Source organism: Electrona antarctica (assembly GCF_951216825.1).
Source record: "Electrona antarctica genome assembly, chromosome: 2".
Classification (NCBI taxonomy): domain Eukaryota; kingdom Metazoa; phylum Chordata; class Actinopteri; order Myctophiformes; family Myctophidae; genus Electrona; species Electrona antarctica.
The window spans coordinates 56,987,167-57,012,459 of NC_136807.1; the positions used below are offsets into that span (position 1 = coordinate 56,987,167).

The window sequence follows — 25,293 nt, forward strand, 5'->3', positions numbered from 1 at the left end:
TCGTGACCTCGGCTGTTTGGACACCCGGTGGCGGAGTTGCTCTGTCAAATGCCTTGACAAGTAACCTTGCGTTGTCATAGACAGGCTCTCTCTCATCAGCTGGTAACATCTTCAGTGTCTTGAAACGTGGAGAAAGAAAAGTTCCGAGCTTGTGTGTGATGTTGAGGGACAGTTTATCCATTAAGAACTTCTTTGCCCGTGCTCGAATGTACTTCATGTGTGGCTCGCAGTGTTTCTTCAGCTTTTAAAACCAAAGCACCACTAGTTGAATGGTTGGATACGTGTCGCCTTCCAACTCTTCACTCGCTTCTTTAAAGACCGTCAAGAACTCAGTGAGTGTGTTCATCACGTCCAGCTGAATGCCGTCCATTCTGTGCTCCTGGCCCTTCTGCTCCATGGCAGTCTGAATCTCACTGTACTGTTTGATCACCGACTGCATCATCGCAACTTTACTGTTCCACCTGGTTTCACACTCCTGCATAACAGCATTCGTGAGGTTGGCGCTCACACCAGATTTCTTGAGATAAGTGACAAGGCTCTTGCAATTGTCAATTACAGCACTGACAGTTTTCATGTATTCTGGTGTGTCAGGCTTGACATCAAAGGTGTGTTTGAGGACGATGTTGAGTACATGAGCTGTGCATGGCATCCAGTTGTAGCTACTGAGGGCAGATTTAATATTGGACCCCTGGTCACTCACAAACATGATTTTTGAAAAGCGATCGGCGCTAATCCCGAAATCATGCAGCTCTTTGATTACTTGGTCGTTAAGGTTGGCGGCTGTCTTTCTGAGGTATGAGTCAAATTCAGCTGTTATGACACGACCCTTCAGTTTCCAATCTTCACAGATGAAGTGACACGTAAATGCACTGTAGGCTCGTTTGTTGAAATCGTCAGTCCACATATCAGTGGTAATTGCAATGCCACACTCTATAGCTTTATTCACCTCTTTTGAAAGGATTGCTTTCTTTTCTTTGGCTGTCTTTTTGGCTCTGTCGCAGACGGTTTGTCGGTGGGGGAGTACACTGCTGGCATCGACACGTCCATAACGTGCACCTATATTAATAAGACCCTGGACTAGTCCTTGGAATCCATTGCCAGATACAATATCAAAGGGTCGTATATCTTCGCAGCACATTGCAACGCATGCGTCGGTTATTTCAGACTTGGATTGCGATGGTAGTTGTCTTTGTACGAACCCGGTCATAGAACGTTGACGTTGTGAGGAATCCTTCTCATGATCGCCTGCACAAACATGTCTCTTCATGTTGGATGTGCCAGAGCAGTGGCTGTCATGTTTGTATACTTTATCGCAGGAGTTGCACTTAACGTAACCGATGCTGCTGTTGTCTTCTGCATTCACAACCTCACAGAACTGGTTCCAAACTTGAGATTTAGCAGCCTGACCTTCTTTTCTTTTTACTATGTACTCCCCCGACTTTAATTTATCCCGCACCTTTTGATTATTCACCTTTTCGGGATCCATTTTCAACTTGATTCACTTGTCATTCATTCTATCTGCTCTCTGTTCACTTTGTTGTTTTTTTTGTGGTGCGCCGCTCTGCGCTGGTCTCGTTGGCGCTTCCGTGACGTCAGGTCGCAGGTTAGATTACGTGACATTATAAACATTATGCATTTAGCTAACAGCATTATATAATATAAACTATTAATATATATATACATATATATATATACTATTATTTCCAGTCTGTCAAAAATAAACATTTAATCGTTTGAAAAAATCCCATCATACATTATTTGACCCGCCTCAACCTGGCCCGCAAATAAAGTGAAAATGTCATGACTCGGCCCAGCCTGACCTGCGGTTAACCCGCGGGACCCGCAGGTTACAGGTCGGCCCGCGCAACACTATACACAAGGTAAACTAGATCGGTAGGGAGGAGAGGTAGTAGTGTCTTGAATGTGTGAACGCAGCCCAGTAAGGGCATATGTCGGGGTGGGGCAGAGAAAGGTCCTTATTAGGCAGGCAGGCAGGTACTCCCTAACCACTACTCAATCTGTATGTCTGGGGCATCACACTGGCATATTCACCGATACCGATATGACCCCATATGACAAATAAGGCCCAATACCGATACTTTTCCGATGCCGATACAGTAGGGGTGTCAGAAAAAATTCGATTCGAATTAGAATCGCGATTCCGTTATGAACGATTCAAAATCGATTCATAATTTCCAAAAATCAATTTTACCACTACATGGTGTTTGTGATATGAAATGTAAGCTCACCCTAATCACAGTAAACATCATGTCTTTCTTCAGTCATTTTCAAGTTACTGTAGTCACTTCAGTTCAAGACTGGAGTAGATTGTGATGAAATCCTATGTATTGAATCGAGAATCGTTTTGAATCTGAAAAAAAAAAATGCTTTTGAATTTTGGATTGAGAATCGAGTTGAATCGAATCGTGACCCCAAGAATCGGAATCGAATCGAATCGTGGGAGACCCAAAGATTCACAGCCCTACGATACAGTATCGGGACGTCTCTAATTATCAGTCACCGTGTTCATATAACTCGTCAGAGTCTTCTTCATCTTCTTGTCCATGCTCTCCAGTGACAAGGAGATCAACCAGTGAGGTTGGTAGGACTGGACCGCAGGACCACACTGGATTCAAAACCCCTGGCCAGTTCTTCCAGTCATCCTGGTTCTCCATACATCTGGCCAGTTCGTTGGTGCTTTGAGCTCCTGTGTCTTTCTTAAGTACCTCCATATGTTGACGTCGTGCCCATGTGTTGGTTCAAACAGCACTGACTTGTTGATTGGTTGGCCTACAGAATGTCCCCTTGTGTTACGTTGGGAAAGAGGGAGTCACGCCTCTGATTGGCCTACAGAATGTCCCCTTGTGTTACGTTGGGAAAGAGGGAGGAGTCACGCCTCTGATTGGCCTACAGAATGTCCCCTTGTGTTACGTTGGGAAAGAGGGAGGAGTCACGCCTCTGATTGGCCTACAGAATGTCCCCTTGTGTTACGTACCTGTTAAGGGCACAGAAATTGAAGTTGTAGAGAGCTATAAATACTTGGGTGTCGTCCTTGACAACAAACTGCTATATATATATATATATATATATTATTTCTTGAATTTATTTTTTAAATCTGATTTACTTGTTGCCTGTCTGATTTGTGATGGAAGACTATAGGCAGCTCTTTCATTGCAAGTGCGTTCCAGTTTCTTGCTCAGTTGAGCTGACCCATAAGCCAGGTACTTGAAGTCCTTGACTTCAGTGCCTCCTGTTGCGGTCAGGTGGATGTTCCGGTGAGATGACAGACTCACTTCTACATCTAAAGTTGACCTGGCTCGCCTGCGTGATACCACATGATAGCTGTGGCCAGTGGCGCCGCCATGACGTAAACAGAGCAGAGACATTATCACTTGATCAAGTTAAGACTAAGAGCAACTGCAGCTACTGCACATATGAAGCCAATACGACTATTGGCGCAGCAAAATGGATACGGTGCTAGACCATGGCCTGCACCAGCGCCGATCGGGAAGAATAAATAAATAGATTCACCTCCAGTCACTGTTGATGTCCACTGTGAGTTTTTACAATCTAATTATATTAATGATGTGCGTGCGTGCGTGCGTGCGTGCGTGCGTGCGTGCGTGCGTGCGTGCGTGCGTGCGTGCGTGCGTGCGTGCGTATTGGCTATGCATGAACATAAATATCATCATAATTCATTTTAGAAAAAGACATTGAAATACATTCTTTCTCTCTTGCTCTTTTTAAGTGTTTTTAGATAACTTTAGTACCCCCCAACCTGACAATCTACAATAGTTCATCCCCCCCCTAATCTGACAATCTACAATAGTTTAACCCCTGAACCTGACAATCTACAATAGTTCAACCCCCCAACCTGACAATCTACAATAGTTCAAACCCCCAACCTGACAATCTACAATAGTTCAACCCCCCCAACCTGACAATCTACAATAGTTCAACCCCCCCAACCTGTCAATATACAATAGTTCAACCTGCCCAACCTGACAATCTACAATAGTTCAACCCCCCCAACCTGACAATATACAATAGTCCACCCCCCCAACCTGACAATATACAATAGTTCAACCCCCGACCTGACAATCTACAATAGTTCAACCCCCCCCAACCTGACAATCTACAATAGTTCAACCCCCCCAACCTGACAATCTACAATAGTTCAACCCCCCCAACCTGACAATCTACAATAGTTCAACCCCCCAACCTGACAATCTACAATGGTATACACCCCCCAACCTCACAATCTACAATAGTTCAACCCCCCACCTGCAAGCAGTGCGAGGCATTGTGAGTTTGTAGATCGCCTATTTTCACAATGTTTGCCTCTTTCTTAGGTAAAGTTTGACAATTTGGTCTTTAGAATCATTACATTGTCACTTTATGAATGTTCAGATAGCCTGTACACATTTATACTGTGTGTTGGTTTGTTTACTGCCGAGTGAGAAGACAGTGTTGCCGGTGAATTATATTTCTAGTTTCTCAGATCTCAGTGGTTGGCCCGGGCCAAGGAAGCACGTAAACAACGTAAACAACTGATGAAGAGGACTGTAAAACAGATATACATCTTTCTCCAACAGATGGTCCCAAGAATGTCCTTTTGGCTCTAGATCCACCAGGAGATGTTGTCAAAGGAAGCTCAGTCACTTTGACCTGCAGCGCCAGTGGATCACATCCACCAATCCAGAGCTACATCCTTTTCAAAGACAACACGGTCGTGGCCCAGAAGAACACAATGAGCATCTCTAACGTCCAGCCCAGTGACAGTGGAACATACCACTGTGAGGCATTTAACGACATCGCTACAGTCGATTCACCTCCAGTCACTGTTGATGTCCACTGTGAGTTTTTACAATCTAATTATATTAATGATGTGCGTGCGTGCGTGCGTGCGTGCGTGCGTGCGTGCGTGCGTGCGTGCGTGCGTGCGTGCGTGTGTATTGGCTATGCATGAACATAAATATCATCATAATTCATTTTAGAAAAAGACATTGAAATACATTATTTCTCTCTTGCTCTTTTTAAGTGTTTTTAGATTACTTTAGTGTCTAAAAGAATTACATTAGTGTTATTATTTTAACCTAAGTTGATGTAATGTTACACATGAATTATTGTTATTGTTCATTGGTGTAAAATGCTGTATACACAGCACAGTGCTATTTGAGTGCATCAATGTTTATTCCTCCACAGACCCTCCAGAAAAGCCCTCATTATCAGTGAGTCCACTAGGAGGTGTTGTTGAGGGCAGCATAGTGACTCTGACCTGCAGCAGTGAAGCCAACCCACCAGTAGACACATACACTTGGTACAAAGACCGTAGATCTATCTCCACTGGTCCTCAGCTGGTGAAGAACAATGTTTCTCCTACAGACTCTGGACAGTACTTCTGTCTGGTGAAAAACACACATGGAACCCAGAGGTCATCAATACACTCTCTAGATGTTCGGCGTAAGTGAACTAAAATGTTTGTATTTAAAAATACTACAATAGTATACACCCCCAACCTGACAATCTGCAATAGTATACACCCCCCAACCTGACAATCTACAATAGTATACACCCCCAACCTGACAATCTGCAATAGTATACACCCCCCAACCTGGCAATCTACAATAGTATACACCCCCCAACCTGCCAATCTACAATAGTATACACCCCCAACCTGACAATCTACAATAGTATACACCCCCCCAACCTGACAATATACAATAGTTCAACCCCCGACCTGACAATCTACAATAGTTCAACCCCCCCCAACCTGACAATCTACAATAGTTCAACCCCCCCAACCTGACAATCTACAATAGTTCAACCCCCCCAACCTGACAATCTACAATAGTTCAACCCCCCAACCTGACAATCTACAATAGTATACACCCCCCAACCTCACAATCTACAATAGTTCAACCCCCCACCTGCAAGCAGTGCGAGGCATTGTGAGTTTGTAGATCGCCTATTTTCACAATGTTTGCCTCTTTCTTAGGTAAAGTTTGACAATTTGGTCTTTAGAATCATTACATTGTCACTTTATGAATGTTCAGATAGCCTGTACACATTTATACTGTGTGTTGGTTTGTTTACTGCCGAGTGAGAAGACAGTGTTGCCGGTGAATTATATTTCTAGTTTCTCAGATCTCAGTGGTTGGTCCGGGCCAAGGAAGCACGTAAACAACGTAAACAACTGATGAAGAGGACTGTAAAACAGATATACATCTTTCTCCAACAGATGGTCCCAAGAATGTCCTTTTGGCTCTAGATCCACCAGGAGATGTTGTCAAAGGAAGCTCAGTCACTTTGACCTGCAGCGCCAGTGGATCACATCCACCAATCCAGAGCTACATCCTTTTCAAAGACAACACGGTCGTGGCCCAGAAGAACACAATGAGCATCTCTAACGTCCAGCCCAGTGACAGTGGAACATACCACTGTGAGGCATTTAACGACATCGCTACAGTCGATTCACCTCCAGTCACTGTTGATATCCACTGTGAGTTTTTACAATCTAATTATATTAATGATGTGCGTGCGTGTGTGCGTGCGTGCATGCGTGCGTGCGTGCGTGTGTATTGGCTATGCATGAACATAAATATCATCATAATTCATTTTAGAAAAAGACATTGAAATACATTATTTCTCTCTTGCTCTTTTTAAGTGTTTTTAGATTACTTTAGTGTCTAAAATAATTACATTAGTGTTATTATTTTAACCTAAGTTGATGTAATGTTACACATGAATTATTGTTATTGTTCATTGGTGTAAAATGCTGTATACACAGCACAGTGCTATTTGAGTGCATCAATGTTTATTCCTCCACAGACCCTCCAGAAAAGCCCTCATTATCAGTGAGTCCACTAGGAGGTGTTGTTGAGGGCAGCACAGTGACTCTGACCTGCAGCAGTGAAGCCAACCCACCAGTATCCAGATACACTTGGTACAAAGACCGTAGATTTATCTACACTGGTCCTCAGCTGGTGAAGAACAATGTTTCTCCTACAGACTCTGGACAGTACTTCTGTCTGGTGAAAAACACACATGGAACCCAGAGGTCATCAATACACTCTCTAGATGTTCGGCGTAAGTGAACTAAAATGTTTGTATTTAAAAATACTACAATAGTATACACCCCCAACCTGACAATCTGCAATAGTATACACCCCCCAACCTGACAATCTACAATAGTATACACCCCCAACCTGACAATCTGCAATAGTATACACCCCCCAACCTGACAATCTACAATAGTATACACCCCCCAACCTGCCAATCTACAATAGTATACACCCCCAACCTGACAATCTACAATAGTATACACCCCCCCAACCTGACAATCTGCAATAGTATACACCCCCAACCTGACAATGTACAATAGTATACACCCCCCCAACATGATAATCTACAATAGTATACACCCCCAACCTGACAATCTACAATAGTATACACCCCCCAACCTGACAATTGAAAATAGTATACACCCCCAACCTTACAATCTACAATAGTATACACCCCCAACCTGACAATCTACAATAGTATACACCCCCAACCTGACAATCTCCAATAGTATACACCCCCAACCTGACAATCTACAATAGTATACACCTCCCAACCTGACAATCTACAATAGTATACACCCCCCAACCTGACAATCGACAATAGTATACACCCCCCAACCAGCCAATCTACAATAGTTTACACCCCCAACCTGACAATCTACAATAGTATACACCCCCAACCTGACAATCTACAATAGTATACACCCCCAACCTGACACTCTACAATAGTATACACCCCACAACCTGACAATCTACAATAGTATACACCCCCAACCTGACAATCTGCAATAGTATACACCCCCCAACCTGACAATCTACAATAGTATACACCCCCAACCTGAAAATCTACAATAGTATACACCTCCCAACCTGACAATCTACAATCGTATACACCCCCAACCTGACACTCTACAATAGTATACACCCCCAACCTGACAATCTACAATAGTATACACCCCCCAACCTGACAATCTACAATAGTATACACCCCCCAACCTGACAATCTACAATAGTATACACCCCCCTCCCAACCTGACAATCTACAATAGTATACACCCCCAACCTGACAATCTACAATAGTATACAACCCCCAACCTGACTCCCGAATTGTACCATCACACCCGTATATTACCGTATATTACAGTATATGCCTGCAATTGTTCAACCCCCCCTCCCACCCCAACCTGACAAGCACAGATTTGTAGGCATTACATTTAGTTTGACTACGTTCCACAGATAAACATTGTGAAAATAGCCGATCTACAAGCAGGTGTTGTGAGCTTGTATATTTTCTGTTTTCACGTTTGCCTCTTTCTTGCATAATATTTGACAATTTGGCCAATTTGGAATTAAAGAGGTCTTACACGTCATTACATTGTCACTCTATAAATGTGCAGCCAGATATCCTCTACACACAAAAGGGCCTTTCAAACGTGAAGCGATAAAACGCGCCTACAGTTCATTTTCAATGAGACCTGCGTTTTTGCTCGGAGAAGTCGCAGTGCGACAACGCAAGCGTATTTACGTGAGCCCGTGAATTTGTTGTGCACGTGCTCGTTTCGTGCACCCCCCCCCCCCCCCCCCCCCCCACGACTCACCAGACCTGGATTCTGCTTAACTTTTTTTCGCGCTTGCGTTGTCGCGCCACTCTTGAACAGACCCGTAGCAGAGCTGCCGTTGACCCAGGCAACGTGTCCCTCTTGAACAGACCCGTAGCAGAGCTGCCGTTGACCCAGGCAACGTGTCCCTCTTGAACAGACCTGTAGCAGAGCTGCCATTGACCCAGGCAACAACGTGTCCCTCTTGAACAGACCTGTAACAGAGCTGCCGTTGACCCAGGCAACAACGTGTCCCTCTTGAACAGACCCGTAGCAGAGCTGCCGTTGACCCAGGCAACAACGTGCCCCTCTTGAACAGACCCGTAGCAGAGCTGCCGTTGACCCAGGCAACAACGTGCCCCTCTTGAACAGACCTGTAGCAGAGCTGCCGTTGACCCAGGCAACAACGTGTCCCGTTTGAAAGGCCCTTTATACTGTATGTTGGATGCAGCGGGGACTTTTATTTTGAAGACTAAATATGCAGTACACAATACAAATACTCAGTACACAATACAAATACTCAATACACAATACAAATACCCAGTACACAATACAAATACTCATTACACAATACAAATACTCAGTACACAATACAAATACTCAGTACTCAATACAAATACTAAGTACTCAATACAAATACTCAGTACACAATACAAATACTCAGTACACAATACAAATACTCAGTACACAATACAAATACTCAGTACACAATACAAATACTCAATACACAATACAAATACTCAGTACACAATGCAAATACTCAGTACACAATACAAATACTCAGTACACAATACACAATACACACATGTACAGATACCGTAATCTTGCTCATCTCTCCACAGCTCCGCTGCGTCCAAACTACTGTGTACCTCCAGAGTTCTACCGTATGAACAGCATCATGATCAGCCCGCCACAAATCCTGTACACACCCAAAGCCAAGGTGTTGTACGACTGCATGGTGGGATACACCTCGACCGGAGGACGCTCCGATGTGACGTGTATGGATGGAAATTGGACACCTTTGACTCTGACATGTGAAGGTAAGTGTTCATCAGTGTTGTAACGTTTTATCATTATTAACACCCCGATCGCCCAGGACGAAGTTCACCTTCCTTTCTATTAGTAACACCCCAAACGCCCAGGACGAAGTTCACCATCCTTTCTATTAGTAACACCCAGCGCCCAGGACGAAGTTCACCGTCCTTTCTATTAGTAACACCCAGGACGAAGTTCACCATCCTTTCTATTAGTAACACCCCAAACGCCCAGAACGAAGTTCACCGTCCTTTCTATTAGTAACACCCAGGACGAAGTTCACCATCCTTTCTATTAGTAACACCCAGCGCCCAGGACGAAGTTCACCGTCCTTTCTATTAGTAACACCCCAAACGCCCAGGACGAAGTTCACCATCCTTTCTATTAGTAACACCCCAAACGCCCAGGACGAAGTTCACCATCCTTTCTATTAGTAACACCCAGCGCCCAGGACGAAGTTCACCATCCTTTCTATTAGTAACACCCAGCGCCCAGGACAAAGTTCACCATCCTTTCTATTAGTAACACCCAGGACGAAGTTCACCATCCTTTCTATTAGTAACACCCAGGACGAAGTTCACCATCCTTTCTATTAGTAACACCCAGGACGAAGTTCACCGTCCTTTCTATTAGTAACACCCAGGATGAAGTTCACCATCCTTTCTATTAGTAACACCCAGGACGAAGTTCACCATCCTTTCTATTAGTAACACCCAGGATGAAGTTCACCATCCTTTCTATTAGTAACACCCAGCGCCCAGGACGAAGATCACCGTCCTTTCTATTAGTAACACCCAGCGCCCAGGACGAAGTTCACCGTCCTTTATATTAGTAACACCCCAAACGCCCAGGACGAAGTTCACCATCCTTTCTATTAGTAACACCCCAAACGCCCAGGACGAAGTTCACCGTCCTTTCTATTAGTAACACCCCAAACGCCCAGGACGAAGTTCACCATCCTTTCTATTAGTAACACCCCAAACGCCCAGGACGAAGTTCACCATCCTTTCTATTAGTAACACCCAGCGCCCAGGACGAAGTTCACCATCCTTTCTATTAGTAACACCCAGGACGAAGTTCACCGTCCTTTCTATTAGTAACACCCAGGATGAAGTTCACCATCCTTTCTATTAGTAACACCCAGCGCCCAGGACGAAGATCACCGTCCTTTATATTAGTAACACCCAGGACGAAGATCACCGTCCTTTCTATTAGTAACACCCAGGACGAAGATCACCGTCCTTTCTATTAGTAACACCCAGCGCCCAGGACGAAGTTCACCGTCCTTTATATTAGTAACACCCAGCGCCCAGGACGAAGTTCACCGTCCTTTCTATTAGTAACACCCAGGATGAAGTTCACCATCCTTTCTATTAGTAACACCCAGGACGAAGATCACCGTCCTTTCTATTAGTAACACCCAGCGCCCAGGACGAAGTTCACCGTCCTTTATATTAGTAACACCCAGCGCCCAGGACGAAGTTCACCGTCCTTTCTATTAGTAACACCCAGGATGAAGTTCACCATCCTTTCTATTAGTAACACCCCCCTCCCAACCTGACAATCTACAATAGTATACACCCCCCCCCCAACCTGACAATCTACAATAGTATACACCCCCCAACCTGACAATCTACAATAGTATACACCCCCCCCCCCCCCCTCCCAACGTGACAATCTACAATAGTATACACCCCCAACCTGACAATCTACAATAGTATACACCCCCAACCTGACAATCTACAATAGTTCAACACTGCGCAAAAAGCATGGAATACGGATGTGTATATTACAGGGAAACTCCCATTAAACTTTCCAACAAACTCCGGTAAACTCCCGAATTGTACCATCACACCCGTATATTACCGTATATTACAGTATATGCCTGCAATAGTTCAACCCCCCCTCCCAACCTGACAAGCACAGATTTGTAGGCATTACATTTAGTTTGACTACGTTCCACAGATAAACATTGTGAAAATAGCGAATCTACAAGCAGGTGTTGCAGCTTGTATATTTTCTGTTTTCACGTTTGCCTCTTTCTTGCATAATATTTGACAATTTGGCCAATTTGGAATTAAAGAGGTCTTAAGCGTCATTACATTGTCACTCTATAAATGTGCAGCCAGATATCCTCTACACACAAAAGGGCCTTTCAAACGTGAAGCGATAAAACGCGCCTACAGTTCATTTTCAATGAGACCTGCGCTTTTGCTCGGAGAAGTCGCAGTGCGACAACGCAAGCGTATTTACGTGAGCCCGTGAATTTGTTGTGCACGTGCTCGTTTCGTGCACACCCCCCCCCGCGACTCACCAGACCTGGATTCTGCTTAGATTTTTTTCGCGCTTGCGTTGTTGCGCCACTCTTGAACAGACCCGTAGCAGAGCTGCCGTTGACCCAGGCAACAACGTGTCCCTCTTGAACAGACCTGTAGCAGAGCTGCCGTTGACCCAGGCAACAACGTGCCCCTCTTGAACAGACCTGTAGCAGAGCTGCCGTTGACCCAGGCAACAACGTGCCCCTCTTGAACAGACCTGTAGCAGAGCTGCCGTTGACCCAGGCAACAACGTGTCCCTCTTGAACAGACCTGTAGCAGAGCTGCCGTTGACCCAGGCAACAACGTGTCCCTCTTGAACAGACCTGTAGCAGAGCTGCCGTTGACCCAGGCAACAACGTGTCCCTCTTGAACAGACCTGTAGCAGAGCTGCCGTTGAACCAGGCAACAACGTGTCCCTCTTGAACAGACCTGTAGCAGAGCTGCCGTTGACCCAGGCAACAACGTGTCCCTCTTGAACAGACCCGTAGCAGAGCTGCCGTTGACCCAGGCAACAACGTGTCCCTCTTGAACAGACCCGTAGCAGAGCTGCCGTTGACCCAGGCAACAACGTGCCCCTCTTGAACAGACCTGTAGCAGAGCTGCCGTTGACCCAGGCAACAACGTGTCCCTCTTGAACAGACCAGTAGCAGAGCTGCCGTTGACCCAGGCAACAACGTGTCCCTCTTGAACAGACCCGTAGCAGAGCTGCCGTTGACCCAGGCAACAACGTGCCCCTCTTGAACAGACCTGTAGCAGAGCTGCCGTTGACCCAGGCAACAACGTGTCCCTCTTGAACAGACCCGTAGCAGAGCTGCCGTTGACCCAGGCAACAACGTGCCCCTCTTGAACAGACCTGTAGCAGAGCTGCCGTTGACCCAGGAAACAACGTGTCCCTCTTGAACAGACCAGTAGCAGAGCTGCCGTTGACCCAGGCAACAACGTGTCCCTCTTGAACAGACCCGTAGCAGAGCTGCCGTTGACCCAGGCAACAACGTGTCCCTCTTGAACAGACCTGTAGCAGAGCTGCCGTTGACCCAGGCAACAACGTGCCCCTCTTGAACAGACCCGTAGCAGAGCTGCCGTTGACCCAGGCAACAACGTGTCCCTCTTGAACAGACCTGTAGCAGAGCTGCCGTTGACCCAGGCAACAACGTGTCCCTCTTGAACAGACCTGTAGCAGAGCTGCCGTTGACCCAGGCAACAACGTGTCCCGTTTGAAAGGCCCTTTATACTGTATGTTGGATGCAGCGGGGACTTTTATTTTGAAGACTAAATATGCAGTACACAATACAAATACTCAGTACACAATACAAATACTCAATACACAATACAAATACTCAGTACACAATACAAATACTCAATACACAATACAAATACTCATTACACAATACAAATACTCATTACACAATACAAATACTCAGTACTCAATACAAATACTCAGTACACAATGCAAATACTCAGTACTCAATACAAATTCTCAGTACACAATAAAAATACTCAGTACACAATACAAATACTCAGTACACAATACACAATACACACATGTACAGATACAGTCATCTTGCTCATCTCTCCACAGCTGCTCATCTCCCCACAGCTCCGCTGCGTCCAAACAACTGTGTACCTCCAGAGGTCTACCGTATGAACAGCATCATGATCAGCCCGCAAAAATTCATGTACACACCCAAAGCCAAGGTGTTTTACGACTGCATGGTGGGATACACCTCGACCGGAGGACACCACTACGTGACGTGTATAGATGGAAATTGGACACCTTTGACTCTGACATGTGAAGGTAAGTGTTCATCAGTGTTGTAACGTTTTATCATTATTAACACCCCGATCGCCCAGGACGAAGTTCACCGTCCTTTCTATTAGTAACACCCAGCGCCCAGGACGAAGTTCACCATCCTTTCTATTAGTAACACCCCAAACGCCCAGGACGAAGTTCACCATCCTTTCTATTAGTAACACCCAGCGCCCAGGACGAAGTTCACCGTCCTTTATATTAGTAACACCCCAAACCGCCCAGGACGAAGTTCACCATCCTTTCTATTAGTAACACCCAGGACGAAGTTCACCGTCCTTTCTATTAGTAACACCCAGGACGAAGTTCACCGTCCTTTCTATTAGTAACACCCAGGACGAAGTTCACCATCTTTTCTGTTAGTAACACCCAGGACGAAGTTCACCATCTTTTCTGTTAGTAACACCCAGGACGAAGTTCACCATCTTTTCTGTTAGTAACACCCAGGACGAAGTTCACCATCCTTTCTATTAGTAACACCCAGGACGAAGTTCACCGTCCTTTCTATTAGTAACACCCAGGACGAAGTTCACCGTCCTTTCTATTAGTAACACCCAGGACGAAGTTCACCATCTTTTCTGTTAGTAACACCCAGCGCCCAGGACGAAGTTCACCATCTTTTCTGTTAGTAACACCCAGGACGAAGTTCACCAACTTTTCTGTTAGTAACACCCAGGACGAAGTTCACCGTCCTTTCTATTAGTAACACCCAGGACGAAGTTCACCATCCTTTCTATTAGTAACACCCAGGACGAAGTTCACCGTCCTTTCTATTAGTAACACCCAGCGCCCAGGACGAAGTTCACCGTCCTTTCTATTAGTAACACCCCAAACGCCCAGGACAAAGTTCACCGTCCTTTCTATTAGTAACACCCAGGACGAAGTTCACCGTCCTTTCTATTAGTAACACCCAGCGCCCAGGACGAAGTTCACCGTCCTTTCTATTAGTAACACCCAGGACGAAGTTCACCATCCTTTCTATTAGTAACACCCCAAACGCCCAGGACGAAGTTCACCGTCCTTTCTATTAGTAACACCCAGGACGAAGTTCACCGTCCTTTCTATTAGTAACACCCAGCACCCAGGACGAAGTTCACCATCCTTTCTATTAATAACACCCAGCGCCCAGGACGAAGTTCACCGTCCTTTATATTAGTAACACCCAGCGCCCAGGACGAAGTTCACCGTCCTTTCTTTTAGGAACACCCAGCGCCCAGGACGAAGTTCACCGTCCTTTATATTAGTAACACCCAGGACGATGTTTTATCCAAAAGACGTTCATTGATATCAAAACCGATCGCATCGCTCCACAGCCTAGGAGCGCCTGTTGCACAACAGTGGGACGTCATCGAAAATGTCCCCCCCCTGTTTAGCAGACGAGAACGAAAATCTTGAAACGTTAATAACTCTTGATCTAAATCATCCCGTCCAATTCTAAGAAAAGATCCTGTGTTAGACGGCCCACCGCGGTCCCGTCGCTAGTCGCGGTAGATTTATCATACCTCCCGTTGTTGTTGTCGCCTCTCGAGTGTTTTGGCTACATTTAGCTGCTACATCCACATCCGGAATAACATCCGGTCCGTCGCTAAAACTGCTCCGCTGCTATAAATCGCCAGGCGCTATGATTTAATGGATTAAATAACCCCGGGCAATCGGAATGTTAACACGTTGACGGCTGATAATTGAAACGGTCAAATAAGCTTCACTGCTGAGTATTTCACTAACCTCTGAAGAATCACCCGGGCGCAAATGTAGGTCCGTTTCACGAAAATATGCCTGAATATATTCCAGTGGTTTGTAATAGTGTGCCACAATATTCCACATTCCCGACAACAACACTGGTCTCTTTCTGTCTCAGTTGGACTGATGGTGATACCATTTATAGGTTTGCTTGTTCCTCCACCTTGGCCAAACTGGATCCTCTGTACCATGCTGTAGATTCATATCTATCTGTACCATGCTGTAGATTCAAATCTATCTGTACCATGCTGTAGATTCATATCTATCTGATCTGTACCATGTTGTAGATTCATATCTATCTGATCTGTACCATGCTGTAGATTCATATATATCTGTACCATGCTGTAGATTCATATCTATCTGTACCATGCTGTAGATTCATATCTATCTGTACCATGCTGTAGATTCATATATATCTGTACCATGCTGTAGATTCATATCTGATCTGTACCATGCTTTAGATTCATATCTATCTGATCTGTACCATGCTGTAGATTCATATCTATCTGTACCATGTTGTAGATTCATATCTATCTGTACCATGCTGTAGATTCATATCTATCTGATCTGTACCATGTTGTAGATTCATATCTATCTGATCTGTACCATGCTGTAGATTCATATATATCTGTACCATGCTGTAGATTCATATATATCTGTACCATGCTGTAGATTCATATCTATCTGTACCATGCTGTAGATTCATATCTATCTGTACCATGCTGTAGATTCATATATATCTGTACCATGCTGTAGATTCATATCTATCTGTACCATGTTGTAGATTCATATCCATCTGATCTGTACCATGCTGTAGATGCATATCTGATCTGTACCATGCTTTAGATTCATATCCATCTGATCTGTACCATGCTGTAGATGCATATCTATCTGTACCATGTTGTAGATTAATATCTATCTGATCTGTACCATGCTGTAGATTCATATCTATCTGATCTGTACCATGCTGTAGATTCATAACTAGCTCACCTTTCAGAACACATCGTTGTTCGTTGTATGCTACAGTCGGTTGGTTCTCATTGACATCTCTCAGGCTGCATCAGTGGCATCATTTTCATTTATAAAGCCATACTTGGTCGGTCTACACCTCAGATCAAGTGTCTGGTGTGTAGTGCCAGCCTTCAAATCTTGCTTTCTTTGGCCCCCTAGTGGTCGTGGAATGACCTGCAGTCCAGACTAAAATTGCCCTTGAAAGTTCCTTTGAGGAGTTTCAAAAGCATCATATTAGATGTACAGTCCAACACCTGCACATGTCCGGATGTGTACTAGCCTTGCAGGCCCATATGTTTATATTCTCCCTGTTTATAATGTACATTGTGTATTTGCTCTGTGCGCAATGTTCTTGCGCCCGGTCACTGTTAGTGTACCATTTTGGAGATGTTTTGTATAGGTTTCTTGAAGTATGTCATGGCTGGTATTATTTGGCTGTTGTATAATTTGACATGTACGACGTAGCATTGAAGTGTCATTTTGTTTCTGCCTCTTGGCCAGTTCCCACTTGAAAAAGAGTCTCAGTCTCAATGTGTTTTTACTGGTAAAATAAAGGTTAAATTAAATAAATGTCCTCATGCTCTGTCTCTCCATCTGACCCAGGCCAGTGTGGCAGGCATACGGACCAGAACGGCATTACATTTGCGATCATCGAAGGCACTCTGTCCCGTCCAGGAGAGCATCCATGGCAGGTGTCTCTGCAGCGCAGACGCAAAGAAACATCAAATCCGTTCGGACACTACTGTGGAGGCGTCCTCATCGCGTCCTGTTGGGTCCTCACTGCTGCTCACTGCATGTAAGATGCTCTAAATTCTATGTGTGTTCATTCCATTCAGTTCATTCCATAGTTTAGATTGGGAGTGAGTCTGCAGTTCTGACTGCAATGTGAAGTTCATTCCATAGTTTAGATTGGGAGTGAGTCTGTAGTTCTGACTGCAATGGGAAGTTCATTCTATAGTTTAGATTGGGAGTGAGTCTGTAGTTCTGACTGCAATGGGAAGTTCATTCCATAGTTTAGATTGGGAGTGAGTCTGTAGTTCTGACTGCAATGGGAAGTTCATTCCATAGTTTAGATTGGGAGTGACTCTGCAGTTCTGACTGCAATGGGAAGTTCATTCCATAGTTTAGATTGGGAGTGAGTCTGCAGTTCTGACTGCAATGGGAAGTTAATTCCATAGTTTAGATTGGTAGTGAGTCTGCAGTTCTGACTGCAATGGGAAGTTCATTCCATATTTTAGATTGGGACTTCCCATTGCAGTTCTGACTGCAATGGGAAGTTCATTCCATAGTTTAGATTGGGAGTGAGTCTGCAGTTCTGACCGCAATAGGAAGTTCATTCCATAGTTTAGATTGGGAGTGAGTCTGCAGTTCTGACTGCAATGAGAAGTTAATTCCATAGTTTAGATTGGGAGCGAGTCTGCAGTTCTGACTGCAATGGGAAGTTCATTCCATAGTTTAGATTGGGAGTGAGTCTGCAGTTCTGACTGCAATGGGAAGTTCATTCCATAGTTTAGATTGGGAGTGAGTCTGCAGTTCTGACTGCATTGGGAAATTCATTCCATAGTTTAGATTGGTAGTGAGTCTGCAGTTCTGACTGCAATGGGAAGTTCATTCCATATTTTAGATTGGGACTTCCCATTGCAGTTCTGACTGCAATGGGAAGTTCATTCCATAGTTTAGATTGGGAGTGAGTCTGCAGTTCTGACCGCAATGGGAAGTTTATTCCATAGTTTAGATTGGGAGTGAGTCTGCAGTTCTGACTGCAATGGGAAGTTCATTCCATAGTTTAGATTGGGAGCGAGTCTGCAGTTCTGACTGCAATGGGAAGTTCATTCCATAGTTTAGATTGGGAGTGAGTCTGCAGTTCTGACTGCAATGGGAAGTTCATTCCATAGTTTAGATTGGGAGTGAGTAGGCAGTTCTGACTGCAATGGGAAGTTCATTCCATAGTTTTGGAGACAGAATAATGTATGTCTCTCTGGGATAACTGACTGTCTGTTGTTCCTCTCCAGTGACAGCTCCATGGACATGCAGGAGGTCTTAATGAATGACTGTCTGTTGTTCCTCCAGTGACAGCTCCATGGACATGCAGGTGGTCTTAATGACTGACTGTCTGTTGTTTCTCCAGTGACAGCTCCATGGACATGGACATGCAGGTGGTGGTGGGGGGAGTGGACAATGGAAGACATGAAGAGTCAGACCAGGTCATCGCCGTGGAGAGAGACTTCATTCATGTGGATTTCAGGAAAAGCACTGGAAGTAATGACATTGGTGAGTCATGCATTTACTGTAGGTCTCTGATTGGTCCATTCATTTACTGTAGGTCTCTGATTGGTCCATTCATTTACTGTAGGTCTCTGATTGGTCCATCCATTTACTGTATGTCTCTGATTGGTCCATTAATTTACTGTAGGTCTCTGATTGGTCCATCCATTTACTGTATGTCTCTGATTGGTCCATTCATTTACTGTAGGTCTCTGATTGGTCCATACATTTACTGTATGTCAGTCACACAGCATGCTTAAAGACTAAATGATGACATCATGTCAGTCAGAGAACTTAAAGACATCACATTGATGCACCTGGGACGTATCCTCAGTGATGTATCCCAAGGTCATCACCTGGGACGTATCCTCAGTGATGTATCCCAAGGTCATCACCTGGGACGTATCCTGGGCGGGCCATCCGTTACTGGGCAGGCCATCCGGTACTGGGCGGTCCATCCGGTACTGGGCAGGCCATCCGGCACTTGGAGGGACTACTGTGGGTTGACTCCTGGCCGGGCACCTCCTACGCCTCACTAATGCTAATGTTATGTAACTATTGTGTTTACTGTGTCAGCATTACTCCAGCTGAGTTTCACCAACGGAGCATTCTGTGCCAATGGAACCAGCTATGTTAAAACTGCCTGTCTGCCAAACAAGATCTTCCCCGATGGAAAGCAGTGTGTGATCTCTGGATGGGGCAAAACTAAAGATGGTACGTATCCAACCACTGACTACCACTAATCACACCTTAAACTAAAGATGGTACATATCCAACCACTGACTACCACTAATCACACCTTAAACTATAGATGGTACGTATCCAACCACTGACTACCACTAATCACACCTTAAACTATAGATGGTACGTATCCAACCACTGACTACCACTAATCACACCTTAAACTATAGATGGTACGTATCCAACCACTGACTACCACTAATCACACCTTAAACTATAGATGGTACGTATCCAACCACTGACTACCACTAATCACACCTTAAACTAAAGATGGTACGTATCCAACCACTGACTACCACTAATCACACCTTAAACTATAGATGGTACGTATCCAACCACTGACTACCACTAATCACACCTTAAACTATAGATGGTACGTATCCAACCACTGACTACCACTAATCACACCTTAAACTAAAGAAATGCACTTATCTCTAAATAAAGGGACTGATATGAGGTTAGGGGACTTACGTGGCCGGTTAAGACTGATATGAGGTTAGGGGACTTACGTGGCCGGTTAAGACTGATATGAGGTTAGGGGACTTACGTGGCCGGTTAAGACTGATATGAGGTTAGGGGACTTACGTGGCCGGTTAAGACTGATATAAGGTTAGGGGACTGACATGAGGTTAGGGGACTTACGTGGCCGGTTAAGACTGATATGAGGTTAGGGGACTTGCGTGGCCGGTTAAGACTGAATTTAAGTCCATAAACCACCGTAAGAACTGACAAGAAAATAAAGAACACAAAACTAAATACTCTGTTAGTATTACACATATGTGTCCATACAATTGCTGTAGCTCACATTAGCTCCAAATGTAACTAGCATATTCAAAACAGTACAATTCCTTTTAAATGGTTTTGACAATCAGTCAGAAATTAGAATTACTGTAATCACATTACAATTAATTGATGACTTTAACATCACCATGCACTTATTATAATGAACTAGTTTTTCCTTTTTAACAGCTGTTTTTAACTCCAAAAGTAATGAAATACCTCCTTTTAACCCTTTTTTAAGTGTAATATAATAATGACATGAAATAAAGACCCTTTTTATCCAAAATGTATGAAATACAATCAAATACCTTCCTTTGCCAAGTACAAATTCTAACTTTTCATTTTCAACACTTTACAGAAATAGTAGCAAACTCTGCTGTAGGTAAGGGCATTATCATTAGCACTGTGTGCCTTTGCTGCAGAAATACGTTTCTTTCATTTACCGTCCTTCCATATTGGCTACCATAACTGAACAGGATGTAAACAATTCAACAATGCATTTTTAGCAATAGTCCTTTTAGCTCCAAAAACAGGTTTTATTGATAACGATCACCGTATCGAGCAGGCTTATTGAGCCGTGTCCTTATCGAGCCCACTATCGAGCATTTGCTATTTTGTGGAAAGAACAGAACCTTATTTTTATTGGCCAGTTGTGAGAGTTTGTATGTCAAACAGTTCTAAGGTGTATACACATTACATACTGTGTATACACACACACACACACACACACACACACACACACACACACGCACACACACACACACATAATATGCATATATATATATATATATATATATATATATATATATATATATATGCTTATTATATTTTAATAATCTCTTTATTTTAACCAACCAAGACTACTATAGGCCTTATACAGTACCTTTCTAACAGACAGAGGGAAATGTTCATTGTGTACCGTCACTTTAAAAGTGAAATGTATACATCATCGTACGGCGGTGTCACGCACCAAAAATAGCCAGTCTACAAGCTCACAACGCGTCTGGTTGCACCGCGTTGTGAGCTTTTAGCTCTGCCTTTTCAGCAACGATAGACTGAGAAGTTGCACATTGAATACATCACGTATTACGTGAGACTATTCAATCGATTTGCGGGAGATACAGTATTATAACTCTATGGCAGGGAGATTTGAGTTCCCAAACGTATTATTATGAATTGGATTAATAATTTATGGCAACGTCTTACCGTGCTTGCCTTGGGCAGCAAGCACGGTAAGCACAACATGCGTTGGGTGGAAGAGCAGGATTTGGCTCAAATCACAAAATAACAGGAAATCGACTTAAAACAGGTATGTTTCACAATAAGATCATAATAACGATGTCTGTTCACGCAGAACATAGAATAGTTCAGTGAAAAACGTGTTTGGGTTCTTTACATATAAACCTTGTTTTAAAAAGAAAAAAAATACAGGTTCTGACCACCTGTCTGTGTTGTTCTGACCACCTGTCTGTGTTGTTCTGACCACCTGTCTGTGTTGTTCTGACCACCTGTCTGTGTTGTTCTGACCACCTGTCTGTGTGTTCTGACCACCTGTCTGTGTTGTTCTGACCACCTGTCTGTGTGTTCTGACCACCTGTCTGTGTTGTTCTGACCACCTGTCTGTGTTGTTCTGACCACCTGTCTGTGTGTTCTGACCACCTGTCTGTGTGTGGTTGTCCCTCAGCTAACCATCCACTCAGAATGTCCCAAGGAGACGTTACCCTGATGTCTAAGCAGCGTTGTAGGGATGTCTATGGAGCCCTGCAAGTCGACAACACCATGATCTGTGCAGAAGACACCATGGGAAAAGTCAACTTCTGTACTGTAAGTGTGTGTGTGTGTGTGTGTGTGTGTGTGTGTGTGCGTGCGTGCGTTACTGTTGTAGTCGAGTCCACCGAAAGCCAGACCGAGACCAGATTTATTTTCTTCCTTTTTTCACATTTGATAGCACTGTGAGAGCAGGCAGGCTCCACGGGGACACAGGGGGCGCTATGATTCCTGGGGACACAGGGGGCGCTATGATTCCTGGGGACACAGGGGGCGCTATGATTCCTGGGGACACAGGGGGCGCTATGATTCCTGGGGACACAGGGGGCGCTATGATTCCTGGGGACACAGGGGGCGCTATGATTCCTGGGGACACAGGGGGCGCTATGATTCCTGGGGACACAGGGGGCGCTATGATTCCTGGGGACACAGGGGGCGCTATGATTCCTGGGGACACAGGGGGCGCTATGATTCCTGGGGACACAGGGGGCGCTATGATTCCTGGGGACACGGGGCGCTATGATTCCTGGGGACACAGGGGGCGCTATGATTCCTGGGGACACAGGGGGCGCTATGATTCCTGGGGACACAGGGGGCGCTATGATTCCTGGGGACACAGGGGGCGCTATGATTCCTGGGGACACAGGGGGCGCTATGATTCCTGGGGACACAGGGGGCGCTATGATTCCTGGGGAAACAGGACAAAGATTGGTCTTCATAACTACCCCAGAGAGAGTTACCCCCAGTGGACCTCAGTCATGCATCTCTCTCTCCCATGGTAAAGTGCATGTAGGTCGCTCACTCTTTTGGCAGTCACCACTGCCAGGAGTAGGGATGGAGCTCCATAACAGATTCCCCCCAAAAAGAACAAGCTTATCGAGTACCTCCGGTATCAATAAGCTCTGGGCTTATCGAGTACCTCTGGTATCAATAAGCTCTGGGCTTATCGAGTACCTCTGGTATCAATAAGCTTTGGGCTTATCGAGTACCTCTGGTATCAATAAGCTCTGGGCTTATCGAGTACCTCTGGTATCAATAAGCTTTGGGCTTATCGAGTACCTCCGGTATCAATAAGCTCTGGGCTTATCGAGTACCTCTGGTATCAATAAGCTCTGGGCTTATCGAGTACCTCTGGTATCAATAAGCTCTGGGCTTATCGAGTACCTCCGGTATCAATAAGCTTTGGGCTTATCGAGTACCTCTGGTATCAATAAGCTCTGGGCTTATCGAGTACCTCCGGTATCAATACGCTTTGGGCTTATCGAGTACCCGGTATCAATAAGCTTTGGGCTTATCGTGTACCCGGTATCAATAAGCTTTGGGCTTATCGAGTACCCGGTATCAATAAGCTTTGGGCTTATCGAGTACCCGGTATCAATAAGCTTTGGGCTTATCAAGCCTGTTATCGAGCATAGTGGCCCATATGGTTCTGTGTGTTACAGGGTGGTCCATATGGTTCTGTGTGTTACAGGGTGGTCCATATAGTTCTGTGTCTTACAGGGTGGTCCATATGGTTCTGTGTGTTACAGGGTGGTCCATATGGTTCTGTATGTCTTCAGGGTGGTCCATATGGTTCTGTGTGTCTTCAGGGTGGTCCATATGGTTCTGTGTGTTACAGGGTGGTCCATATGGTTCTGTGTGTTACAGGGTGGTCCATATAGTTCTGTGTCTTACAGGGTGGTCCATATGGTTCTGTGTGTTACAGGGTGGTCCATATGGTTCTGTGTGTCTTCAGGGTGGTCCATATGGTTCTGTGTGTCTTCAGGGTGGTCCATATGGTTCTGTGTGTCTTCAGGGTGGTAACATATGGTTCTGTGTGTCTTCAGGGTGGTCCATATGGTTCTGTGTGTCTTCAGGGTGGTAACATATGGTTCTGTGTGTCTTCAGGGTGGTCCATATGGTTCTGTGTGTTACAGGGTGGTCCATATGGTTCTGTGTGTCTTCAGGGTGGTCCATATGGTTCTGTGTGTCTTCAGGGTGGTCCATATGGTTCTGTGTGTCTTCAGGGTGGTCCATATGGTTCTGTGTGCCTTCAGGGTGGTCCATATGGTTCTGTGTATCTTCAGGGTGGTCCATATGGTTCTGTGTGTCTTCAGGGTGGTCCATATGGTTCTGTGTATCTTCAGGGTGGTCCATATGGTTCTGTGTATCTTCAGGGTGGTCCATATGGTTCTGTGTGTCTTCAGGGTGGTCCATATGGTTCTGTGTGTTACAGGGAGATTCTGGCGGGCCGCTGATCTGCAAGGAGGATGGTGTTCACTACATTGCAGGCTTGGCGAGCTGGGTGAACGGGTCGTGCAGCGGTCAGGCGCCTGGTGTCTACGCCAACGTCCACCATCATGTTAATTGGATTAGTGGCTGTGTAGCCACTGATGGATCACTGTGTCGGACACAGAGTGTGTCCGATTATGACTATACATATTGATGATGACGGCTATGGCCGTTTTTAACCCAAAGAGTGTTTTCTTGGGTGCAAAACGAATGCTTGGCATGGATTCAGAATGAAATGAAAACCAGCTAGTTTGACATGTCACATGCTACTGAAAGCATGATGACATTTTGAAAACTTTGCCTTATATAGGTTGTTAATGGTATGGCCACTTATCCCCGTATTATGGAAATTGCCCAACATATGCAAGTTAGCATCCGGCAGTTTCTAAATTATGTGGTCCCATACTTGACATTTCTAACATAAAACTTTGGGTACTCAAAATGTCTGGGATCACATTCTGACTAATATGGCGTACGTCCGTGTTATGTTTCTGTCAGTGGTTCTCAACCTTTTTCAGAAAAACGCTATAAAATTTGGAAAAAATAAAAATAAAATAATATAAACATATAAATCAATAAAATGAAAAAAGGCAGCAAAATAAGGTCAATAATAGAACATTATAGTCATATCATCATTAGGGCTGTCAAAAGAACTGAGTTGACTGGCTTAGATTAAACGTTTTGACGCAATTAATGCATGCTTGGATGGCCCTCCCCATACATCCCATAATGCATCTGGATGACCCTGTACAATTTACACAGCAGGCTCAAATCACATAGCATGACATTGCGTATATCTATTCTACGTCCGAGCATAGACATGGTAACGCCCCGCCTGCCTCTGATTGGCCTACCGACACTGCCTGTCTTGTTTGTCCTCTGAGATGCAAGGATCC

At 44.8% G+C, this 25,293-nt stretch overlaps 1 protein-coding gene across 1 annotated transcript; it reads left to right on the plus strand.

Annotated features, from left to right (window-relative positions):
* Window positions 1–4,333: 4,333 nt before the first annotated feature.
* LOC306943876 (hyaluronan-binding protein 2-like) lies at window positions 4,334–24,551 on the plus strand (the record flags this gene model as incomplete). The annotated part of the gene is made up of 10 exons (XM_079530397.1): window positions 4,334–4,352; window positions 4,596–4,856; window positions 6,242–6,502; window positions 9,505–9,702; window positions 17,177–17,369; window positions 18,644–18,665; window positions 18,730–18,844; window positions 19,415–19,552; window positions 22,044–22,183; window positions 24,342–24,551. 10 exons carry the CDS (start codon window positions 4,334–4,336, stop codon window positions 24,549–24,551), a joined length of 1,557 nt encoding a protein of 518 aa, XP_079386523.1.
* Window positions 24,552–25,293: the final 742 nt, after the last annotated feature.